At 45.5% G+C, this 24,698-nt stretch overlaps 1 protein-coding gene across 1 annotated transcript; it reads right to left on the bottom strand.

Moving 5' to 3' along the window:
* Positions 1–4,165: 4,165 nt before the first annotated feature.
* Positions 4,166–24,578, bottom strand: LOC308253692 (paired immunoglobulin-like type 2 receptor beta). Its single transcript, XM_080679354.1, has 5 exons — positions 24,357–24,578; positions 23,668–24,057; positions 21,666–21,815; positions 6,152–6,182; positions 4,166–4,578 (listed from the first exon to the last, which is right to left on the bottom strand). Exons 1-4 carry the CDS (start codon positions 24,406–24,408, stop codon positions 6,175–6,177), a joined length of 600 nt encoding a protein of 199 aa, XP_080535480.1. The 5' UTR covers positions 24,409–24,578; the 3' UTR covers positions 4,166–4,578; positions 6,152–6,174.
* Between the last annotated feature and the right edge of the window lie 120 nt (positions 24,579–24,698).

Below are 24,698 nucleotides of genomic sequence, written 5' to 3'. Positions count from 1 at the left end.
CCCTCTCCCTCTCTGAAATCAATAAGAATATATATTTTAAAAATTGACAAATAACACGAATAGACATTTTTCCAAAGAAGGTTTTACAAATTGTTAACCATATATGAAAAGATGCTTAATATCACTAATAATCAGGAAAATATAAATCAAAACCACAATGAGATATTACTTCCTACCTGCTAGAAAGGCTATTATAAAAAAGACAAGAGATAACAGGTATTGGCAAGGGTGTGGAGTAAAGAGAACCCTTGTGCATTGTTAGTGGGAAAATATATTGGTGCAGCCATTATGGAATCAGTATGGAGCTTCCTCAAAAAATAAAATAGAACTACCATATGATCCAATAATCCTTCTGGTTATCTATTCAAAGGAAATAAAATCAGTATCTCAAAGAGATATCTACACTCTGATGCTCATTGAAGCATTATTCACAGTAGCCAAGATATGGAAACAACCTAGGTGTCCATTGACAGTTAAACCGCTAAAGAAAATGTGAGTTATATGTGTATGTGTACATACATATAAATACACACAGGAATATTACTCAACCTTAAAAAAAAAAAAAGAAGAAAATCCTTCCATTTGTGACAACATGGATGGTACATTTTTATTTTTAAAAATGAACCTGTCTTTTGACCCAGTGATCCCACTTCTGGGAATATATCCTAAGAATGCTGAAACACCAATAAGAAAGGATATATGCATCCTTATGTTCATAGCAGCATTAGTTGCAATAGCCAAGATCTGGAAACAGCCAAGTGTCCATCAGTAGATGAGTGGGTAAAAAAGCTATGGTATAGCCCAGCCAATGTTGTTCAGTGGTTGAGTGTCGACCTATGAACCAGGAGGTCAGGATTTGATTCCCAGTCAGGGCACATACCCGGATTGTGGACTTGATCTTCAGTAGAGGGCATGCAGAAGGCAGTTGATCAATGATTCTCTCTCATCATTGATGTTTCTCTCTCTATCTCCCTTCCTCTCTGAAATCAATAAAAATATATTTTTAGAAATAAAAAAATATTTTAAAAAGGCAGTAGTATATTTACACAATGGAATACTATGCAGCCATACAAAGAAGGAAATCTTACCTTTTGCAACAGCATGGATGAACTTGGAGAGTATTATGCTAAATGAAATAAGCCAGTCAGAGAAAGACAAATACCATATGATTTCACATGTGGAATCTAATGAACAAAATAAACTGAGGAACAAAATAGGTCCAGAGGCATGGATGCATGGAACAGATTGACAGCTATCAGAGGGAAGGGATAAGGTGGGGACTGGATGAAAGAAGGTGAAGGGATTAGCCAAAGAATATATATGCATAACCCACAGACACAGACTACAGTGCGGTGATGGCCAGAGGGGAAGAAGGGCAGGGGCTGGGTGGAGGCGGGCAAAGTGTGTATGTGGGGAAATGGGGACATCTGTAATAGTGTCAACAATAAAAATAAAGGGGGGGAAAAGGCATCACCACACCCAAGATTTTCTCCTGTTATCTTCTAGGCATTTTGTAGTTTTGTGCTTTACATTTAGGTCTATGATCCATTTTGAGTTAATTTTTTTTTAAGAGTGTAAGGTCTGTGTCTAGATGATTCTTCTTTGCATGTGACTGCCCCATTGTTCTAGTACCATTGTTGAAGAGACTATTAAAAATATTTTTATTTATTTCAGAGAGGAATGGAGAGGGAGAGATAGAAACATCAATGATGAGAGAGATTCATTTATCAGCTGCCTCCTGCACTTCCCGTACTGGATATTGAGCCTACAACCTGGGCAGGTGCCCTTTCCAGGAATCCAACCTTGATCTCCAGGTTCATAGGTCGACGCTCAACCACTGAGCCACACCGGTTGGGCGAGATTGTCTTTTTTTTTTCTTTATTGTTTTCAAGTATTACATGTCTCCTTTTCCCCCCATTGACCTCTCCCAGGCTGTTCCCACCTCACAACACATGCTCTCAACCCCCTACTGCCTGTGTCCATGGGTTAGAGATTATCTTTATTCCATAGTCTTTCCTTTACTCCTTTATCAAAGCTCAATTAACTATATTTGTGGGGATCCATTTCTGGGCTCTCCATTTAAACATTATTTATTTATTTATTTTTAGAGACAGAGAGAAGAAGGGAGGGGAGAGAGAGAAAAAGAGAGGAAACATCTATTTGTTGTTCCACCCATTTATGCATTCATTGGTTGATTTTTTAAAAAATATATTTTATTGATTTTTTTTTTTTACAGAGAGGAAGGGAGAGGGATAGAGAGTTAGAAACAAGGTACATGCCCTTGATCAGAATTGAACCTGGGACCTTTCAGTCCGCAGGCCGACCCTCGATCCACTGAGCCAAACCGGTTAGGGCAGTGGTTGGCAAACTCATTAGTCAACAGATCCAAATATCAACAGTACAACGATTGAAATTTCTTTTGAGAGCCAAATTTTTTAAACTTAAACTTCTAATGCCACTTCTTCAAAATAAACTCGCCCAGGCTGTGGTATTTTGTGGAAGAGCCACACTCAAGAGGCCAAAGAGCCGCATGTGGCTCGCGAGCCGCAGTTTGCCGACCACGGGGTTAGGGCCTTTGGTTGGTTTTTGTATATGCCCTGACTGGAGATCGAACCCACAATCTTGGCATATTGGGACGATGCTCTAACCAACTGAGCTACCCAGCCAGGGCTGGGCTCTCCATTTTGTTCCATTGACCTACTTGTTCTTTCACCAATACAATACTGTTTTGAATATTGAAGCTTGATAGTAAGCATTGAAGTAGACTGGGGTCAGTCCTCCAACTTTGTTTTTCTCCTTCAATATTGTGTTGGCTACTCTGCATCTTGCCTATCCATATAAACTCTAGAATAAGTTTGTCAATGTCCATAAAATAACTTGCTGGAATTTTTAATTAGACTTGCATTGAATCTATGGATAAAGTAGGGAAAAACTGACATCCTGTGAATATTAAGTCTTATTATCCACAAATATGAAATATCGCTCCATTTATTTAGTTCTTGATTTTGTTCATCAGAATTTTATAATTTTTCTCATATAGATCTGTATATAGTTTGTTAGAGTTATACCTAAGTATTTCATTTTTGATGGTGGTGCTAATGTCAATGGTATTATGCTTTAAATTTCAAATTCTACTTATTCATTGTTGGTATGTAAGAAATTAATTGACTTTTATATATTAATCTTGTAACCTTAAACCTTGCCATAATCATTTAATAGGTCCATGAGGGTCTTTTTTGTTTGTTGTTGTTCATAAGGGTCTTTGTGTGTGTGTGTGTGAATTCTTTCAAATTTTCTATGTGGACTATCATGTCATTTGCAACAAAGTCTGAGGAAAAAGAGGCTAGTATGGTGCCAAAGGGCCAGCTCATGGTGGGGACAGAAGGACCTGGATCCCAGAAGCCACTGCCTCAGGAGGCTGGTAGTGTACCCCGTGACGATGAAACCTCCAGTGAACTGAACCTGTAGCAACTCATGGAAGATGTTGGGAGAAGAGTTGGAACAGAGGGTGAAGCCACAGCATAGAGATGATTCAGAGTTCAACATGGCTTTCTTTGAGGAGTCCTTTTGTGCTCTTTTGCTCTCTTCCTCCAGAACAGGGGGAGAACCTCTCAGGAGGAACATAGCGCTGGTAAGTGTTGGGGTTAGTCATTGGCTACAAGGTGAATTGGCTAAATTAAACCAGTTTATCTGTTAACTAAACCGGTTACTGGTTTACTTGGCTTGGTCATCTCTAAGTAGATGCTTCTTTTTGGCCTCTCTCCCTCCTCCTCTATGTCACTAACATCATTGTTTCTGTGAGAGGCCTGTAAGGTATAGGCATCTGGGAAGGCAATGACATCTTAATCCTGGGAGAAGGACATCGAGAAGAGAAAGAGTAAGTTCAAATCCTGGCTCGCCATTTGCTAGCTGTGTGGCCTTCAGAAAAGCACTGTAACCATTCTGGTTCTTCATTTTATGTCTCAAATGAGTACATCCTATGCCATATAGGGTTGCTTATGTTTAAATGAGGTGATGCATGTAAATGCTTAAATGATGTTAGTTATTATTGTAAGGGAAGTAGAGTGGTTAGGCTGGAGGGCAGACCTTGGGTTACAGGCTGCCTAACAGTGTTCAGGGACTTGCAGTCACTGAACAGAAGCACGAAAGGAGGGATCTTGGGCATGAGCTATGTATTGTAGTTTATTTTTGGCAAGAAGGACAGAAGTTGAAGGTGACATCAATTTTTTTCTTAGACGTATGCAGGAAAATCCTACAGGTACTTTTATTTTTGTGGGCAACGGAACGAGGCTAAGAGGGAACTGGAGCAGATGGCTATTTTTCTTAGGTCCTTGGTAGCCTTCGACCCCTGCTGGCTTCTGAGTCATTTGTGTCTGGCTGGGATTATTATGGGAAGTGGTGATCCCTCTGTGCAGCTTACTCAAGGAGGTCATCATTCAGTCACACTCCTTAGGTCTTTAAGATAGAGTATAGGGTCTCTTCCTGGGGACTCTCGTGGAGAAGGTGGCTAGGAGGTGCTGACGGTGAGGGTGAGGTCAAATTGGCGAGGGTAAGGGAAGCATAGAGGATGCCATCAACCTACATGAGAACAGAAAGAGAAGGGGGTTAGAAGTGGAGGGGGAGCTGACCTCATCTTAGATCAGTGATCTCATACGTGAGTGCCCTGCTGATACCACAGTCCCTCTATTCTTTTGACCCCTTCTTCTCCAAGCTTCTCTTTAATTCTTTCAGGCTCTAGTCTGAACTTCTTACTTTTGGGTCTGGCTTGGGGTTTCTATGTAGTCCTAGAAAACACACACACACCAAGATGTATCAGGGTCAGATGGCATGGCAGCCAGGGTAGAGAAATGGGCAGAGGGCTCAGTAATGAGGTCATCTGCTAGGTCAGGACCAGGGTCTGTGGGAGGGATGGGTGAGGCATGGGAAAGAGGAAAACGCTGAGGGGCACATGTGTGGGGAGAGAGTGTGTAAGGAAGAAGGAAGGGCCAAGGTGGAGAGTGGGGAGTGATGGTGTAGAATTGACCTTTATGCCCAATGTTCTCGTACTTCTCCTCAGTGTTATGGAAGGATCCCCTGCATGGGAAGGAAAGGGTGGGAAATGTGTTAGAGGCTGGGCAGAAAGGAGTCAAAACCTGCATCAGGCTGGTTCTCTTGGGGGCTCTGCAACCTGCTTGGTCCTACTCAGAAGATGTAGGCAATGGTTTGAGGCTCTCAGAAGGAGGCTGCCTGGAAGAGCTTTGAGAGGCAGTTTGTGGTGTAGCCCAGGAGAGGCCCCTGAGTGCCACCTGAAGGAGGACTGTTCTAGGGAATCACTGTTGTGGGAAGGGGCACAGGAGGAGAAATCAGAGGGGTGAATTCCTGTCCTCTCTGCTGGCACTGCCTCGGTTAGAACTGGAGAAGGAAAACCAGTGACGCTCATCTCACAGCCTCTGGGTGGGTGCTCAGGCCTTGGTCCCCAGGAGGAGACACCATCCTGGGAGGGGACCTGAGTAAGGCAGCTGGCAAAAGTCAGGGAGGGAGGAAAAGAGGGAGAGGGTTTAGGGAAGGGAAAGTGTAGAAATGGGAGGAAGGATGGAGAAAAGGAAACTGGTGGGAGGGTGAGGAGGACCAGTGCTCAGGGCAGGAAGGAGATCCCAGCACAGAGGAGAGGAGGCCAGGCTGGGAGCTGAGGGGGGAAAGTGCTCTGAGAAAAGGCAGACAGTAGAGCAGCTGGAGGCAGATGATTCTCGTGGTTCCTTTGAGCACCTCACCAGGGAAAAAGGCAGAAAGTACAATGAGCAAAAAGAGGAAAAATGTGGGAAAGGTAGATGTGTTCCAGAAGGATGATGTTCAAGATGGAAAGAAAATGGGATGAACAGAAGGAAAAACTTAGGAAGGGGGACAAAAGAAGGTGAAAAGAGGATACCAGAGAAAGAGAAAAGGGTGACATTCTGGGAAAGAATCAGAGAAAGTAATTAGATCCTCTGTTCTTAGTAAGAGAAGTGCTGACCTGTTTTGGAACGTAAGAAAATGTGGATGGGAAAGTTGAGGATGAGAGCAGCTGTGATAGCCTTCCTAGCGCTGTTCTCTTAAGGATACTTCCTGTTTCCTAAGTCACCCCCACCCCCACCACCCGAAACCCCTATGTCTCACTTTGAAGACAAACACTCACGTAGCTGGGGCTCTGGCTTTAGTTCACAGACCTGTAGAGGAACCAAGAGCATGTCAGTGTGCCATCCATGAACAGCATCTCTCCTGCCTTTTCTGCTCCATCCTACTCTGAGACCGTCCTTGGATAAACCAGGGCAGCAAAGTAGCTCTGCTGAAACCCATGCTGGAAGGGCCTAGGACTCAGAGTGGCACCAGCTGGCATCCTGAGGCTGCCCACACCTCTCCTGCTTTTGTCCTCAACACCAAATCAGGAGAGCAGCTCTTCTCTGCACTCTGTGCCCCCTTCACCCTGCCCTCTCTCCCTAACTTTCCCTCTGCTTCCTTCCACTTTCCTTGAACTCCCTGCAATCCCTCAACCTTCTCCTTCCACTGCTGAGCCTGGCCCACCTTCCCTCCCCTCCCTGCTCTTGTCACAGGCACCATTGCTCCTCCTGCTGTGACAAACCAGCTCTTATGCGTTCCTTGGAGTGGTGGCTGTTTCTCTCTCCTACCTCTGAACCTCAGGGCTGGAATCTGTTTACATTGCAGCCTGTTCCTCTCTTCCACCGAGGACTCTGTTGTTCTTCCCCACATCCCTGCACTCTCCCCCTCCACCTCCTTCTCAAGTCTCTCTACAGCATTTCCCAAGCATTTGGCCCTGGTTCACACACATCCTCTCCACCACTGCCCACCTTCCTGGGAGGTCTCGTCATCCACAGGGACAATCCTCTCAGGCACTGGACTCAGCCAACCCCCAACTCCAGTGACCTCCACTCCACTCTGCCATACCCTGGAGATTATTTTTTTTAATCACTGGGAATGAAAACTCTGACATATTAAATGCTAGTATTATTTTTAATACTGTAGCTCTCTTTCCTCCCAGCCCTCTTTTGTCATTATCTCCCCCCGGCCCCCGCACCGAAACACCTGTGCTTTGACCTCCCTGAACTCTTGTCCCCTGATAATCCACTTTCTTTCAGGTTATCCAGGCTGACTCAGAGTCCTCCACTCTCCACTTGTGCCCTTTCACCAGCTTCTTAACCTCCTGATTCCCCTGTCCTGCCACACTCAGCTGACAAATCACCAATCCTGCATGTGTCTATGGCACGGAATGCTGCTTGCTTACCCAATATCCATTCACCTCCTCTTACTCAGTTACAGTGAAGCATCCATCTTATATAAAAACTGCTGCTTGAAATTTTAACCCTATTTGGCTTCTGTAAATGCTTGCTTGCTTAAATAATAAGGAAAATAAGACTACTCCTACTTCAGAGAGGCCATTAAACCTTCCCTGGACAAAATTATTAGTGCTGGCACCAGGCCTGGTCTTTGGTTGAGGTCTCAGGGCCCCAGCACATAGGGGCTCTTTAAGAACTTGCAAAAGGGGCCGGAAACACCCCATATTTGGGAGACAAAGAAGGTAAAAACATATAAATAGGGAAAGTTCCTCCATGTTGGGGCCCAGAATTTGAGAGACATTTTCCTCTGGACCCATGCGTAATAAAGAGTAACTCCAAACTCTCCGAGCATTGCTTGATTTATTCCGGTTCTCTGTAACATTATTGGTTCCCTGAGATTCCGGGAAAACCAACCCATGCTTGGCTTTTTAGCCTCTGGTGAGTGGACCGGGTTTGGGGCCCGGGGGAGCCAGATAGGCCTCCAGGAGGTGCCGCTCTGCTGACTTAGCAGAATTGAACCGGGGGACTCCGGGCGCTCCCGGACCTCAGCCCAGGACCCGGCTGGCATCTGGAGAGAGTGGACGGACACTTCTGGACCTATTGACAGAATCGGTAAGGTAGGGGCCCCATCAGTTAGGCCCACTTCAAGTGAGTGGAAGAGGGAGCTTGATCACCTCCCCGGAAGTCAAGGAGTTCCTCGGGGACTAGCTGAGACCCCGTTTGGTTAGGAGGACAAGGAATCAGGTGGACTGTTTAAGCCAGCCGTGGGCAAACTACGGCCCGCGGGCTGGATCCGGCCCGTTTGGCTCTTCTATCCGGCCTGCGGAGCCGAAAGAATGGAGGGTTCTCTTGCTCTCCCCTCCACTCCTTTATTTTGAATTTGTATTAGTTCACACAAACACTCCATCCATGCTTTTGTTCTGGCCCTCTGGTCCAGTTTAAGAACCCATTGTGGGAGAGAAACCAAGATGGCGGCATAGGTAAACACCTAAACTGCTGCCTCGCACAACAATTTCAAACCTACAACTAAAAGACAGAACGGACACCATCCAGAACCACAGGAAAGCTGGCTGAGTGAAAATTCTACAACTAGAAGGAAAGAGAAAAGCTCACAGAGAATTGGAGGTACGGAAAAGGGTCTTTGTGCGCGCAGAGAGGAAGGGCGGCTGAGAGCCTGGCTGACTTTCTCTGGCGGAAGGGGGAAGGAAGCCTCCGACTGCACTGAACCCCAGTTCTGACTGCACTGAACCCCAGTTCCGGGCGAACCCCTGGGGACCCACGCTCTTACAGGGGGAGTCTGGACTCTCGGGCGGAGACTCGAGCTGGGAAAGGCAGAAGTCTGAAGGCGCGCGCGGGCCAGTGTGCACAAAGGCTGCGGAGGTTGCCACAGGCTTTCCCTAGTGGAAGGGAGTCAGAGGATCCTGACTGCACTGAGCCCCAGTTCTGACTGCAGTGAACCCCAGTTCCAGGCGAGCCCCTGGGGACCCACACTCTTGTGGGGGGAGTCTGGACTCTCGGGCGGAGACTCGGGAGCCGGGGAAGGCGGAGGACTGAAAGCGCACATGCGCGCAAGGGCAAGGCTGACAGGAAGCCAAGACTGAGACTCCACCCCATCCAAGCTGAGCACAGAGCCTATTGCAATTTGGCAAGTCTAATCCTATAAGGCTGTCTCCAGCACCGAACTTCTCCCAGCATAGACACAGCTGATCCTTACAGCCAACTGGCCCGGAGGTCAATTCTTCCCAGTGATACCAACAACAATAAAGACCTAATTACAACAAGGCTGTACACACAGTCCACAAAGGGGTGCACCAAGAGTGTCCACCTCAGGTTAACTGGGGAAGCAGACCCACTGGGCCATATTGGAAACCTAGCACAAATATCTACCTTACCAACTCAGGGAATCAATGAAAATGCGGGGTCAAAGAATCAGATCACAAACGAAAGAAATGGAGGAAAACAAATGACTGGATATAGAATTCAAAACCACGGTTATAAGACTTTTTAAGAATATCCTAGAAAAGGCCGATAAATATAACGAGACCCTGGAAGATATGAAAAAGGACCAACTAGAAATTAAACATACACTGACTGAAATAAAAAATATTATACAGAGACCCAGAAACAGAATAGAGGAACACAAGAATCAAATCAAAGAATTGAAATACAAAGAAGCAAAAAACACTCAACCGAAAAAGCAAAAAGCAAAAAAAAAAAATCCAAAAAGTTGAAGATAATGTAAGAAGACTCTGGGACAACTTCAAGCGTACCAACATCAGAATTATGGGGGTGCCAGAAGAAGAGAGAGAGCAAGATACTGAAAACCTATTTGAAGAAATAATGACCGAAAACTTCCCCCACCTGGTGAAAGAAATAGACTTACAAGTCCAGGAAGCCCACAGAACCCCAAACAAAAGGAATCCAAAGAGGACCACACCAAGACACATCATAATTAAAATGCCAAGAGCAAAAGACAAAGAGAGAATATTAAAAGCAGCAAGACAAAAACAGTTAATTACCTACAAGGGAGCACCCATATGACTGTCAGCTGACTTCTCAACAGAAACTATGCAGGCCAGACGGGAGTGGCAAGAAATTTTCAATGTGATGAATAGCAAGAACCTACAACCAAGATTACTCTACCCAGCAAAACTATCATTCAGAATTGAAGGGCAGATAAAGAGCTTCACAGATAAGAAAAAGCTGAAGGAGTTCATCACCACCAAACCAGTATTATATGAAATGCTGAAAGGTATTCTTAAAGAAGAGGAAGAAGAAAAAAGTAAAGAGAAAAATTATGAACAACAAATACATATCTATCAACAAGCGAACCTAAAAATCAAGTGAATTAAAAACCTGAGGAACAGAATAATCTGGTGAATATAATAGAATCAGGGGCATAGAAAGGGAGTGGACTGATAATTCTCAGGGGGAAAGGGGTATGGGGGGTTCATGAAGAGAATGGACAAAAATCATACACCTATGGATGAGGACAGTGGGGGGGAGGTAAGGGCAGAAGGTGGGGTGGGAAATGGGTGGAGGGGAGCTATGGGTGGAAAAAGGAGAAATAATTGTAATAATCTGAATAAAGATTTATTTAAAAAAAATAAAAAAAAAAGAACCAATTGTGGCCCTCGAGTAAAAAAGTTTGCCCACCCCTGGTTTAAGCTCTGGGTAAATATCTGGTAGAAGTCAAAAACTTGGACTAGCTAGTATATAAATGTGGGACTCTGGAGGTGAGTGAATTCAGATTCTATTAAGGAATTATGAGTTCACTCTGCTGTTTGTTTGTGTGGGACTAGCCAATTTGCTACCAAGAAGGGGGACTGGATGCAGTCTTTTTTTTTTCTTTTATTGACTCATTATTTTATTTTATTTTTTTTATTTCTTTTTTTTTAAATAAATCTTTATTCAGATTATTACAATTATTTCTCCTTTTTCCCCCCATAGCTCCCCTCCACCCATTTCCCACCCCACCTTCTGCCCTTACCTCCCCCCCACTGTCCTCATCCATAGGTGTATGATTTTTGTCCATTCTCTTCATGAACCCCCCATACCCCTTTCCCCCTGAGAATTATCAGTCCACTCCCTTTCTATGCCCCTGATTCTATTATATTCACCAGATTATTCTGTTCCTCAGGTTTTTAATTCACTTGATTTTTAGGTTCGCTTGTTGATAGATATGTATTTGTTGTTCATAATTTTTCTCTTTACTTTTTTCTTCTTCCTCTTTAAGAATACCTTTCAGCATTTCATCTAATACTGGTTTGGTGGTGATGAACTCCTTCAGCTTTTTCTTATCTGTGAAGCTCTTTATCTGCCCTTCAATTCTGAATGATAGCTTTGCTGGGTAGAGTAATCTTGGTTGTAGGTTCTTGCTATTCATCACATTGAAAATTTCTTGCCACTCCCGTCTGGCCTGCATAGTTTCTGTTGAGAAGTCAGCTGACAGTCGTATGGGTGCTCCCTTGTAGGTAATTAACTGTTTTTGTCTTGCTGCTTTTAATATTCTCTCTTTGTCTTTTGCTCTTGGCATTTTAATTATGATGTGTCTTGGTGTGGTCCTCTTTGGATTCCTTTTGTTTGGGGTTCTGTGTGCTTCCTGGACTTGTAAGTCTATTTCTTTCACCAGGTGGGGGAAGTTTTCGGTCATTATTTCTTCAAATAGGTTTTCAGTATCTTGCTCTCTCTCTTCTTCTGGCACCCCCATAATTCTGATGTTGGTACGCTTGAAGTTGTCCCAGAGTCTTCTTACATTATCTTCAACTTTTTGGATTTTTTTTTTTGCTTTTTGCTTTTTCGGTTGAGTGTTTTTTGCTTCTTTGTATTTCAATTCTTTGACTTGATTCTTGTGTTCCTCTATTCTGTTTCTGGGTCTCTGTATAATATTTTTTATTTCAGTCAGTGTATGTTTAATTTCTAGTTGGTCCTTTTTCATATCTTCGAGGGTCTCGTTATATTTATCGGCCTTTTCTAGGATATTCTTAAAAAGTCTTATAACCGTGGTTTTGAATTCGATATCCAGTCGTTTGTTTTCCTCCATTTCTTTCGTTTGTGATCTGATTCTTTGACCCCGCATTTTCACTGATTCCCTGAGTTGGTAAGGTAGATATTTGTGCTAGGTTTCCAATAAGGCCCAGTGGGTCTGCTTCCCCAGTTAACCTGAGGTGGACACTCTTGGTGCACCCCTTTGTGGACTGTGTGTACAGCCTTGTTGTAATTAAGTCTTTATTGTTGTTGGTATCACTGGGAAGAATTGACCTCCAGGTCAGTTGGCTATAAGGATCAGCTGTGTCTATGCTGGGAAAAGTTCGGTGCTAGAGACAGCCTTATAGGATTAGACTTGCCAAATTGCAATAGCCTCTGTGCTCAGCTTGGATGGGGTGGAGTCTCAGTCTTGGCTTCCTGTCAGCCTTGCCCTTGCGCGCATGTGCGCTTTCAGTCCTCCGCCTTCCTTAGCTCGAGTCTCCGCCTGAGAGTCCAGACTCCCCCCACAAGAGCGTGGGTCCCGAGGGGCTCGCCTGGAACTGGGGTTCACTGCAGTCAGAACTGGGGCTCAGTGCAGTCAGAATCCTCTGTCTCCCTTCCACTAGGGAAAGCCTGTGGCAACCTCCGCAGCCTTTGTGCACACTGGCCCGCGTGTGCCTTCAGACTTCTGCCTTTCCCAGCTCGAGTCTCCGCCCGAGAGTCCAGACTCCCCCCGTAAGAGCGTGGGTCCCCAGGGGTTCGCCTGGAACTGGGGTTCAGTGCAGTCAGAACTGGGGTTCAGTGCGGTCGGAGGCTTCCTTCCCCCTTCCGCCAGAGAAAGTCAGCCAGGCTCTCAGCCGCCCTTCCTCTCTGCGCGCACAAAGACCCTTTGCCGTACCTCCAATTTTCTGTGAGCTTTTCTCTTTCCTTCTAGTTGTAGAATTTTCACTCAGCCAGCTTTCCTGTGGTTCTGGATGGTGTCCGTTCTGTCTTTTAGTTGTAGTTTTGAAATTGTTGTGCGAGGCAGCAGTTTAGGTGTTTACCTATGCCGCCATCTTGGTTTCTCTTCTGGATGCAGTCTTAACTCCTCCGGTAGGTTCTCACCAAGTTGTTGGTCGAGAATTCTGTTCTGGGGCATGGGTGCCGGGAGTGCCCCCAAGCTCGTCTGGGGATTTGGGCATTGTTTCGTTTATCTGCTCAGCTCCAGCCTGGGCTAGTCTACTGAGAGAGTGTGAGTACGGATATTTGTCTGTCTTGGCATAATGATCTGCTCATTAACTGGTCTGTGTGAAGTGAAAGCCACTTTGCCTTCTGGCTGTACACAGGAGAGTATTTGTTATCTCTTTCTATTGTTTAATTTATTTAAAGATAGGGCGGACCTGCTGTGACGGAATGCAAAAGTCTTTAGCAGCTGCTGAGATTTCTTTTTCTCAAAGTCTTTTGCTCTCTGTCAGAGAGGGAATCAGCCCACTTAGCTAATAAAAATTTCTCTCTAATTTTGTATAAGTAAGGGTTTCAGTTTGCTCTGATTTGTGAATTTGCTGTATTAAATTGAAATTTTAAAGTCCTAGGGTTAATTTAAAGGTATAAATTTGTGACATTTCAAAGAGAGATTTACAGGCCCTGTCCCTGCCTGTGACATCATAGTCCAAAATGAGCCACCTGAGGCGGAACTAAGGCTGAAGTTATTATTAACTGTCTATGGACCCCATTAACCCTGGTTGTGTGTCTTGTGTGGTCTGTTGTCTTCGTGGTTGTGTGTTTTGTTTGACTTGCTGTTTTCAGTTATTAGCATCCTCATAGAGGACATAACCTGGTCTTTCCCTTCCTCTCTCATCCTGATTCTAATAGCATCTGTAACTGGATTAAAGATCTTTTCTTTCAGGAGGCCATCTAGGCTTTCAGTTCACAAGAAATCTCCCTACACACCCTTATCCTCACCCGCTATCTTTCCAGGCTGACTAAGAGTCATTTTTCTCCACAGGTTGGACCTCAGCCTTCGAAAGGGAGGACTACTACAGCTGTAGTCTGTAGTTTTCTCTGAAACTCCCACTGTTTCTATTTCTCCCCTATGTAGGAATTGTCTTCTTCTGACTCACAATAGGAAAGGGAGACAAGCAACTGGACTGGGGAATGGGAATGGTCAGAGAAATCAAGAGTGGTAAAGGAGGAGGATTTAAGATACTCTAGGGGCTTAGAGTAAAGAGGAAAAATCTATGAGGGAAAACAACGGTTACAGAAAGAAAAAAGTATCCTTAAATGTAAAAAGCCTAAATATACAGGATCTCAGACCATTTGCCTTGTTTCAGGACAGAGTAAATGGTTAATGCAGAAAAGGAGGGAGGATGTCAGCAGTTAATTATGAAGCAGGGAGAGATGATAGGTTTTTGTTGATTTTTACTGGCTGCAGACTGCTCTGCTGGCATAGGGGTCTGGTCCAAGTGTCTTATCAGAACTTCACTAGATTCAAGGTCGCAAGTTTTCTGCAAGCATAATTAATCTAGCTGCCCTGCTGCTGCTCAGTGAGTAATGAGCATTTTATAACAAGCAATACAAGACTTAGGCCTTTGGCTTGCTGGCTGCAGCAGTTAATCCAGAAGCCAGTGACTGCTACAAGCCTTCCTGCAGCCCCAGGAATAGAGCAGCGAGCCCAGGATCTGTAAAAGCAGCAGATAGAGCTAGTGAAAGTTCCCTGTTTGCAAATGTACTGAAAGGGTTCAGTACCTGTTGCTGCTGGAAGAGGAGGCGCTGAGATCCCCTTCCAGTGCACTCCCTTGGGAGAGGCCTCGTCCCTGCTCTGCCACAAAGGGGCTGGTGGGAAGACAAGGGGCCTAATACCCAAGACACTGCCACAGAAGCGCTTTGCAGTATGCAAAGCTGTTTCTAACTGCAACTCTGGCTGTTTTGGACTGGAAGCTTAAAGTCAAAGAGCAAAGGAAAGGCACTTTCCCTGGACCGGGGAGCCTTCAGGACTTTGAGATTCTCCAAGAGAGGAGGAGTCTGGACTGAGGGATGGCAGAGACCCTGTTGGGTTGGAAGGACCTAAGGCCACATGTTAAACTTATAAATTACAGCTTTCTAGGCAGATGTCCAAGCCCAGTTATGTAGGGGTTAAGCTGCCTGTTTATAGCAAAACAACTTTCTTCTGTGCCAGAATAAATTTTAGGGAAATTAGACAGGCTGTGTTTGTGGCTAGAAAGAAGAACTGGCCACCATGCACAGCCCTGACAGTGGCCTGCAGAAAACTGTATAATAGACTTAGTCATGGACATGACTCCAGAAAGACAAGGACAATTTTGCTTTGTGTGGGAAGGTCAAGAATAGACTTTAGTCACCTCCCTAAGATATTTGTATAGCCCTACCATGTGTCATATATGGTAGCAGAAGATTTGGCTACCTAAGGTGGCCACAGTGCCTATATTGTTCTTCATGTGTTAATAATATTGCATTAACCTTACAGATTTGAATGCAGTTGCCAAAAGGACAGGTGCCCAAATGAGCAAGGAAGATACCCATCTGGTTTTGGTCTCTATTAAAAGACAGTTGGCAGCCTGTATACTGTCTTGCAGGCCTGTGTGACCATGCCCATGTCAGGTGTGGCACAAACCTCAACTTTAGGAAATTGGGGAAGGCCTGTGTAGAACAGAGGGAAGTGATGAGTACCAGCCCTTTGTTACAGGAATTACAGACCCCGTGAGGTCCTGTGACATGTGAGACCCTGTAAAGGAATAAAGCTCCCTTAGTCCTTTCTGAGAGGGCATGTCACCCCTCCCAGAGACCATATGAAAAAAATTTTAAAAATATATTTTATTGAGCTTTAACAGAGAGGAAGGGAGAGGGAGAGAGAGAAACATTGATGAGAGAGAAACATCGATCAGCTGCCTCCTGCACACCTCCTACTGGGGATGTGCCCACAACCAAGGTACATGCCCTTGACCGGAATCGAACCTGGGACCCTTCAGTCCACAGGCCGACGCTCTATCCACTGAGCCAAACTGGGCAGGGCCATATGAAATTTTAAGGAGAATCAAGTAGGGGGAACCCTACTACAGGGACAGCTGTAATTATCTACTTGAATATAGACACATTTTGAATTTCTTCTTGCCATTTGAAAACAGTTATATTACTCTGAAGAATCCATAGAAAGGACTGACAAGGAAAATCAGAAGATCTTAAAGCAGGTCAGTATATTTTTCTCCTTATATAATTTCTCTGAAATTTGGCAATGCTTAATAAATCATGGCAATATATTTCTTTGCATAAATTCAATAAGGTCAGTTTCCAATAGTGGTTTTATTGACCGGAAACTTTGACTGGAGTGTCATGTTTTAAAGAGCCTTGTCTGAACTTTGAAGACTTGGAGCCAATAAGAGTACCAAGGAAAAGCCTGGTATCCTGCTTGGGAGCCCTGAAAATGGCTGGTGCTGGAGCGTCAGGCCCATGCCCTACCATCACTGGCGGTTGGTCAGAGTACAAGGGGAGCAATAAGGATGCCTCTGCGTCCCTGGGGAACCCCCACACACTCTAGGCCGCGACAAGTAGGAGGGCTACTGAGATAGGCCTTAAAACCCAGGTGGAGTCGCTGCAAGTGAGGGATTCACCTAACTCAGCAGATACTGCAGGCAGGCTGGACGGCAGCTGGATGGCTTGGCTTCCTAGCCCTACGGGGCACACTAAGATTCAATCATGAAATTCTGGCAAAGGTAGTTAGTTACCATTCTTGTTGTGTTTATGCAAACAATCAGGCCAAATTAAATACAATAGGTAAATTGGTCTTGATTGGCTCTTTTAATAAACATAGAGGTAATTTTGAGGAGAAAAATTCTGTTTCAATAGAGGTTATTAAAACTGAAATGTTTTCTTTCCCTTCCACTGGACCATTTGTTATAGTTTGTCTCTGCCAGGTCACAAGCCCACCTTTTTCTGTGCCCAGGCCTCATCATCCCTCTAACAGACAGCAAGGATCTCTTCGCTCTGAGCGAAAACTCCGTCCCTCCTCAGCACGAAGCAGCTACAGAAGAATTCAACGTCCATTTTCCTTAAAAGGATTCAGAGCCGGGATCCTTGAGGTAATATATTAGGCAGTTAGACAGATATGAGCAGAGGAAGGACGATGGGCCAACTAGTGCTACCAGATGTAACTAAGTCTTTCCACCTCTATGTATGTGAGACAAGGGGCATAGCCAAAGAGGTATTCACCCAAAGTCTCAGCCCTTAGAAAAGGCCAGTAACCTATTTGTCCAAAAGACTTGACCCCTTTGCATTTGGGTGACATACTTGCCTATCAGGCGGTAGCAGCCACAGCTGTGCTTATCGAAAAAGCAAATAAGTTAACCCTAGGGCAGTAACTAATCCTAACTGCCCCACATGAGGTCGAGGCTTTACTCCGAACACACTAGAGCACTGGATGTCAAACACTCGAGTCACCCAGTTTCAGGCTCTCTGGTGGACAAAAAAAATATCAGTAACAATTTATACTGATAGCAGGTACGCATTTACAATGGCTCACGTACATAGTGCTATTTACAAGGTAAGGGGTCTCCACAGAAGCAAGAGGGAACCGGGCCACTGATGAAGCTGCCCGGGAGGCTGCCCTAAAACCAGTGGGGCCTCTACAAATTCTAGTGACTCTTCCAGACCCTGATCTACCCAATCTAGAAAAGCTGAAATCCATAACCAGTCTTTTTCCAAGTTCTTACAGGCTTTACAGTCTACCCAGGAAGCAATCCAGAAGCACATCTGATATGCTCTGCCTGTACCAACTTCTGATCCGGTTCATCCCTTCCACCCTGGTGACTCTGTTTGGGTAAAGAAATTTGCCACCGCCGAAACTGGTTTGGCTCAGTGGATGGAGCGTCGGCCTGCAGACTGAAGGGTCCCGGGTTCGATTCCGGTCAAGGGCATGTACCTTGGTTGCGGGCACATCCCCAGTGGGAGGTGTGCAGGAGGCAGCTGATCGATGTTTCTCTCCCATCGATGTTTCTAGCTCTCTATCCCTCTCCCTTCCTCTCTGTAAAATATCAATAAAATATATATATAAAAAAAAGAAATTTGCCACCTAAGGACTGACTCCTACCTGGAAAGGACCACCTCCACAGCAGTCAAGGTCAACGGAATCCCAACGTGGCTTCATCACACCCAGCTTAAGACAGCCCAGGAAAAATAGAGAGTCCAGGAATTTTTGGACTCTCTAAAGATTACTCCTGGCCCTCATTCCAGGCCCTTATCTTATAAGCAGGCCCACTAACTTTATTAGGCAGAAAATTAAAATTATAGTCCTCAGGGGTAAATATAACTCCCTCCTTGACAATGACCAAGAGTCAATGATTTGACTCATGTACATAAAACCAGTGGGGAATGAAGCATCCATCTTATATAAAAACTGCTGTTTAAAATTTTAACCCTAGCCAAAACCGGTTTGGCTCAGTGGATAGAGCATCGGCCTGTGGACTGAGGGGTCCCAGGTTCGATTCTGGTCAAGGGCACGTACCTTGGTTGCGGGCACATCCCCAGTAGAAGGTGTGCAGGAGGCAGCTGATCGATGTTTCTCTCTCATCGATGTTTCTAGCTCTCTATCTCTCTCCCTTCCTCTCTGTAAAATATCAATAAAATATATTAAAAAAATAATAAAATTTTAACCCTATTTGGCTTCTGTAAATGTTTGCTTGCTTAAATAATAAGGAAAATAAGACTACTCCCACTTCAGAGAGGCCATTAAACCTTCCCCGGACAAAATTATCAGTGCTGGCACCAGGCCAGGCCTTTGGTTGAGGTCTCAAGGCCCCAGCACATAGGGGCTCTTTAAGAACTTGCAAAAGGGGCCACAAACACCCCATATTTGGGAGACAAAGAAGGTAAAAACATATAAATAGGAAAGTTCCTCCATGTTGGGGCCCAGAATTTGAGAGACGTTTTCCTCTGGACCCATGCGTAATAAAGTGTGACTCCAAACTCTCCGAGCATTGCTTGATCTATTCTGGTTCTCTGTTACAACAGAACCTTGCTTTTATTTGGAGTGGCAGTGTGCTCCTCTGCCAATAATGCCCCACTGGCATGGCTCAGTGGTTGAGTATTGACCTATGAACCAGGAGCTCATGGTTTGATGCCCGGTCAGGGCACATGCCCAGAGTGTGGCTCGATCCCCATTGAGGAGCATGCAGGAGGCAGCCAATCAATTATTATCTCTCATCATTGATGTTTCTATCTCTCTCTCCCTCTCCCTTTCTCTCTGAAATCAATAAATTAAAAAAAAATTCTGGCCAATAAGATATAAGGGAAGTCTGGGTAGGACTTTCAAAAAGGCTCTTTAACACTGCGGCATAGTCTTTTGTCCTTTCCTCCTTCCTACTTGAATTCAGAAATTATGGCCAGAGTCTTAGCAGCCACCTTGGACCAGGAGACAACCTTCAGAATAGAAGCCAGTATCCAGGACAGTTAGCAGAAAGGGAGGAGCCTGAGTGCCTAGGGACAGTGGCCTCTGTTTTCTACCTCCAGTTTCTTTTTTTATGAGAGAAAAACAATAAACTCTGTGTTATTTAAGCTATGGTTGCTTCTGATCTCTGATGCTAGCTGCTAACCAGAACTCCTAATTGACAGGTCCTACAGGCTTCTAAACTGCATGGGTGAATACTGCTGGGGAAAAACACCATCATGTGCAACAATGCTTCTACCAACAGCTTCTCATCCGAGTTGAATCCTTAAACATCATCTTCCCTTTCCTCAGTGACTATGTCACATTTTCTCATCATCTTCAATCCTTATCTTCACTCAGGAGACAACCATGGTGTTTTTTGCACTGCAAATTTTAAACACAATTTGTATGTAGTTGAACTTACAAATATTTTTATTCATGGCTTTTGGGTTTTATGTCTTACTTAAGGGGGTCATTTCCAATCCATGATTATAAAATAGTCTCACATGCTTTCTTCTAGTACTAGGGTTATTTTTCTTCTTTGAATCTTTGATCTTCATGAAATTTATTTTGGTGCAAATGATAAGGTAGGGAGATAATGTTATTTTTCTCAAATGGCTATGCAATTGTTCTACTAATATGTATTGATTAGACATGCTACCTTTTAACCTACTAAATTCCTGCATATATTTGGGTCTACTAGTATTTTTATCCTGCCTATATTTGAATTTTTTCTTTTCTTCCATTACTTTATGTTTTGTGCTGTGCCAGCACAGCCAAGGGTTTGGTGAGCCTGAGGAGGGGCAGTGAAGGATTAAAGAAATGACAGGCCAAAACCGGTTTGGCTCAGTGGATAGAGCGTCGGCCTGCGGACTGAAGGGTCCCGGGTTTGATTCCGGTCAAGGGCATGTACCTTGGTTGCGGGCACATCCCCAGTAGGAGGTGTGCAGGAGGCAGCTGATGGATGTTTCTCTCTCATCGATGTTTCTGACTATCTATCCCTCTTCCTTCCTCTCTGTAAAAAATCAATAAAATATATTAAAAAAAAGAAAAAAGAAAAAAAGAAATGACAGACAAGAGAATACAGCTGGGGCTCAGCGGATCTCCTGGGCCTGGGTGAGGCTGAGGCTTTATTTTACAGTGAGATCAAAACAAGGGTAGTGGTCAACATGTTTACAATGTTCTTGTGAGTTTCACCTTGTTTTGGCAGCTCTTGCTGCACCTCCCACAGCCCATTAGCTACCTAAGAAGGAACTAGGGAGGGCTATAAGGTTAAGCTTAATTATGCTAGGAGAGCTCTGCCCTCCAAGCTGGGACTTGTTTGTGGCTCCACCACAGGTCAATCTGAGGCTTGACCCTATAGCGCCCCCCCCCCCACTTCAATCTTTTATCCTTTTTTATGCTAGTATTGCATCACTTTAATTATTGTAGCTTAATAATTATAAGTGCTGATGCTCATCTAGTTGAAGAATCATTTTTCATCTGAACCATGGTCTTTGACCTTTTATGTTCCCTAATTCACTTGGTGGTTTCATCATAGCCTGCTCACTCAAGCTGTAAACATGGGACTTCTGGCTCCCTCACACCTACATCAAGCCAACCCCATGTCTTACTTGTTTCTTCTTAACCTTTTCCAAAATCTGGCTCTCTCCTTCCACTCAAGCTGCCACTGCATTAGACTGACCCTAGTCTGGCCCATGTCTGGTTCCTCCACTGCAGACTGGATGTATCTGCAATACCAAGTGAGGTTGCCATCTGGCTGCTTCACATTGCCTTTGGGATCTAAGGCTCTTGGATGTGATTTACAAGGTCCTCTTTTCCCATCTCCTGCCTCCTCCATAGCACTGACCTAGTTACAGTTCCACAAATAGTTTCCTTCTCCTGAAAGAACAGTGATCTCTATACCACCTGGCTAATTGCCACTTGCCTGGCTAATTCTTTTTTATTCTTTGAAACTTTTTGCAGGTGTCACTTCCTCTGGGAAGTCCTCCTTGATTATCCCCTCCTTTATCGCAACTACTTTAGCTCTTTCCAAATGAATCGATAAGCCCTTCAGGCAACTGCCCCTTCCCTGCCCTCCCCAATTAGTTCCATGAAGGGGGTCTCTGCTTTATTTACTTTTGTATCTCTAATTACAAGTCAGGCCCTAGAAAACAGGTATCCCACCAATGCTTGCTGAGCTCAGTCAGCTTCCTGTTTCTTCTTCTCTCTCCTTAATTTTTCATGGCAGACCTCCCCTCTTCATGAACAAAAAGGTGAGGGCTGATGAGAAATGATTAAGTCAAGAAAAGTTTTGGAGAGGGGCTGGTTTAGAGCCATGATTTTGACTCCCAGACAGCACTTGAGGAGATCATTAACAATGAAGATTCCTAAGACTAGACCTCATCCCAGCAGGGATCTGCAATCATCCTGGTGCAGGTGATTATGAGAAACACCCAGTTGGGAAGCCTGGGGAGAGAACAGGGTGCTGGACCACTCACCTTGGCTTCTCTTCCACCTGAGGTAGACCATCAGTCCCAAAATTGCAATTTTGAGCACAGTGATGGCCACTGCCATGCTGACCACAACTTCCTTACTGAGGCCATCTGTGGTGGTGGTGCTGGTGGGGTTCTTGGTGGTTTTCTCTGTGGCTGAGAAAACATGAGAAACAAGCAAATTCTTCCTTAGGGGATTGGAGGTATCTGAGTGAATCTGTCACATCCTGTTCCCTAGGTTGGGGAACATTGTGGGTGGGGAGAAAACCTCTGAACCTCTTACACCAGGAGGGGAGTAACAACGTTAAGTGCTGAAGGCTGAGAATCCACATTACTCAGTTCAAATCCTGAATCTACTACCGATCAGTGGTGTGACCTTAGAACCTCATTTCATCACCTACAAATAGGGATAATTAGATCACAGGATTAAAAAAACCCCATTTATTGTGGTCAAAGACACACAACATAAAATTTACCATTTTAACCATATTTAAGTCAATTTAGTGGCAGTAAGTACATTTACATTGTTGTGCAATTCTTACCACCATACACTTCTTTCCAAAATAATACTCCATCCCATTTAAACAACTCCCCATTCTCCCCTTTCTCAGTCTCTGGCAACCACTATTCCACTTTCTGTTTTTATGAATTTGACTATTCTATATACCTCATAGAAGTGGAATCACCCAGTATTTGCCCTGGAGACAGGAAAACCCATGTTTAAGATTCCATGCCTCACTAACTAACGTAGGAAGGACTATTAATGCAACACACCCCATAATGGGTTAAAAATAGGTCAGGATAACAAGATGATCAAGTCAATAGATGAGGTAAGAGGCTAGTGGTTAAGAGAGTAGGCTCTGGGGTTACATTGGGTTCAAATCCTGTCTGCACCAGTAGTGGGAATTTGGGCCAGCAAGCCTCAGTTTCCCCATCTGTAACATAAAGATGATAGCAGTACCTACTGTTATTGTGGGTTCATGGTGCAGACTCACTAGGGCCGTGGTCGGCAAACTGCGGCTCGCGAGCCACATGCGGCTCTTTGGCCCCTTGAGTGTGGCTCTTCCACAAAATACCATGGCCTGGGCGAGTCTATTTTGAAGAAGTGGCGTTTGAAGAAGTTTAAGTTTAAAAAATTTGGCTCTCAAAAGAAATTTCAATCGTTGTACTGTTCATATTTGGCTCTGTTGACTAATGAGTTTGCCGACCACTGCACTAGGGCAATGCATATCAAGGATTCAGCCAGACACAGTGCACAGTAAGCAGGAACTGCCCTTATTGCTGTTGCAGAGAGACCTCTAACAACCAGGACAGAGGAGCAGGAACAGGATGGAGAAGGGGACAGCATAGAGGCTCCAGTGTTGGGGGGGCATGGAGCCCTGAGAGAGGCAAGGAAGGTAAAGAGGATTAAGACAGGAAGAGGGAGTTGGGGAAGGAGAATAAAGAAATGGGACTGGGAGGGAGCATTGAGGGTCATGTTCTGGGAAGCAAGGAGATTGGGAAAACAGGTGATGGGGTGTTACCAGGGGCCAAGGTATGGGGGGCATCCTTGGGCCACTATTGGGTCCCTCCTGTGTGTGTCAGGCTGAGCTCATGGCTGTGGGGAGAAACAGACATGGGGCTAGCTGGGGCTCCACCTACAGACACATGACAAAGGAAAGGCAGGCCACATCCTGTAAAAGTCAAGTCCATCTGGAGGATATGGGGTGAAGGCAGGAGGCAAGGCTGGAGCCCCAACTTGGAGCAAGAAGGGAGGATAACCAGGGAGCCTGGAAGGTGCTGAAGTCTGGGGATGGGGTTGGGGCTGGATCTGGAGGGGCCAGTGAGGAGGGTGGGCAAGGAAGGCAGCCCAAGTTTGGGGGAGATTACAGTGAAAAAGGTAAAGTTGGCAGAGGCCTGGGAAGCAGTCAGAGGCAGGGAAAGGAGTTTGAGAGAAAAGTCAGGAAGAGAGGCGCCTGGACCAGTCCTGGGGGATGAGGGCACCAGTGGCCCAGGCAGCGGGACTCACCTCTGGTGATGGTGAGGCTGGTCCCTTTGATGGACTGCCACACCTTCTTGCCTTCCTTCCGTGTGATCAACTGGACTTGGCAGAAGTACTTACTTTCATCCTCTCTCCGCAGGTTAGAGATCTGGAGGGAGCCATTCCTCTGGCCCTTTGCCCAGTTCAGGGAGAGGCGGTTTTTATAATCCTCATGGGTGAATGGCGGGGTTGTGTTGTAGATGAACTCTCCATGGAAGACTTTCCATCTCCAGGATATACGCACTTTGGGATCTCTGGCTACCTCCCAGGAGTAACAGAAGGAGAAGGGGATGTAGATGGAGCCACCCTCAGGGGCTGAGAGGTGCTCTGGTTGGTTGACTTCATAATCAAAGTTTGAAATGCATTTTGCTGAGCCACCTGGAGGAGGGAGCGGGAGGGACTTTGAAGCCACTTGCAAGGACCAAGAAGATAACCCTGGCCCATCTGGCACCTTCACCTATGGGCGGAAGTGTGACCGATAATAGGACTGGCCCTCTGACTGGGTGTTCCCCTCTCCAGGCTTGGGGTAGAAAGGAGGGTGAGGGATGTGGGGGACCCAGCACTGTGGGACCAGCCCAGCACATTGCTTGTTGCAGGTGGGAAGTCTGGCTGGCCACAGCCCCTCCCTGGGGCTCCCCAGGGGCCCTGGTCAGAGCCAGGGGGTCCTGGCCACTCACCAGCCTGCAGCGATGCTGCCAGCAGCAGGGGCAGCAGCAGGAGCAGACCCATGGCCTTGCTCTCCTCGGGCGGGTGAGAAAACAAGCAGAGCCTCTAGGCCAGAGGGGAGGCTCTGTGGAGGGGCTGCTTCAGGCTAGTCTGACCACGGGGAGGGGCAGGATCAGGCTCCTTCCGAGGACTGGCAGGGTGGGAGCCTTCCCCAAACATGCCTGCCCCAGAATGAACAGCACTTCCTTTTACAATCTGGCTTCTTCTTTTCTGGTATTGCAGAAGAGCTTCCCCTGTGGTCAGTGACCAAGAGCCATGATATTGGCCCCCCCAGTCCCCATCTTCATGCTGAT

Source organism: Plecotus auritus (assembly GCF_963455305.1).
Source record: "Plecotus auritus genome assembly, chromosome: 7".
Taxonomy (NCBI): Eukaryota; Metazoa; Chordata; class Mammalia; order Chiroptera; family Vespertilionidae; genus Plecotus; species Plecotus auritus.
This window is presented reverse-complemented; position numbering and strand designations above follow the sequence as displayed.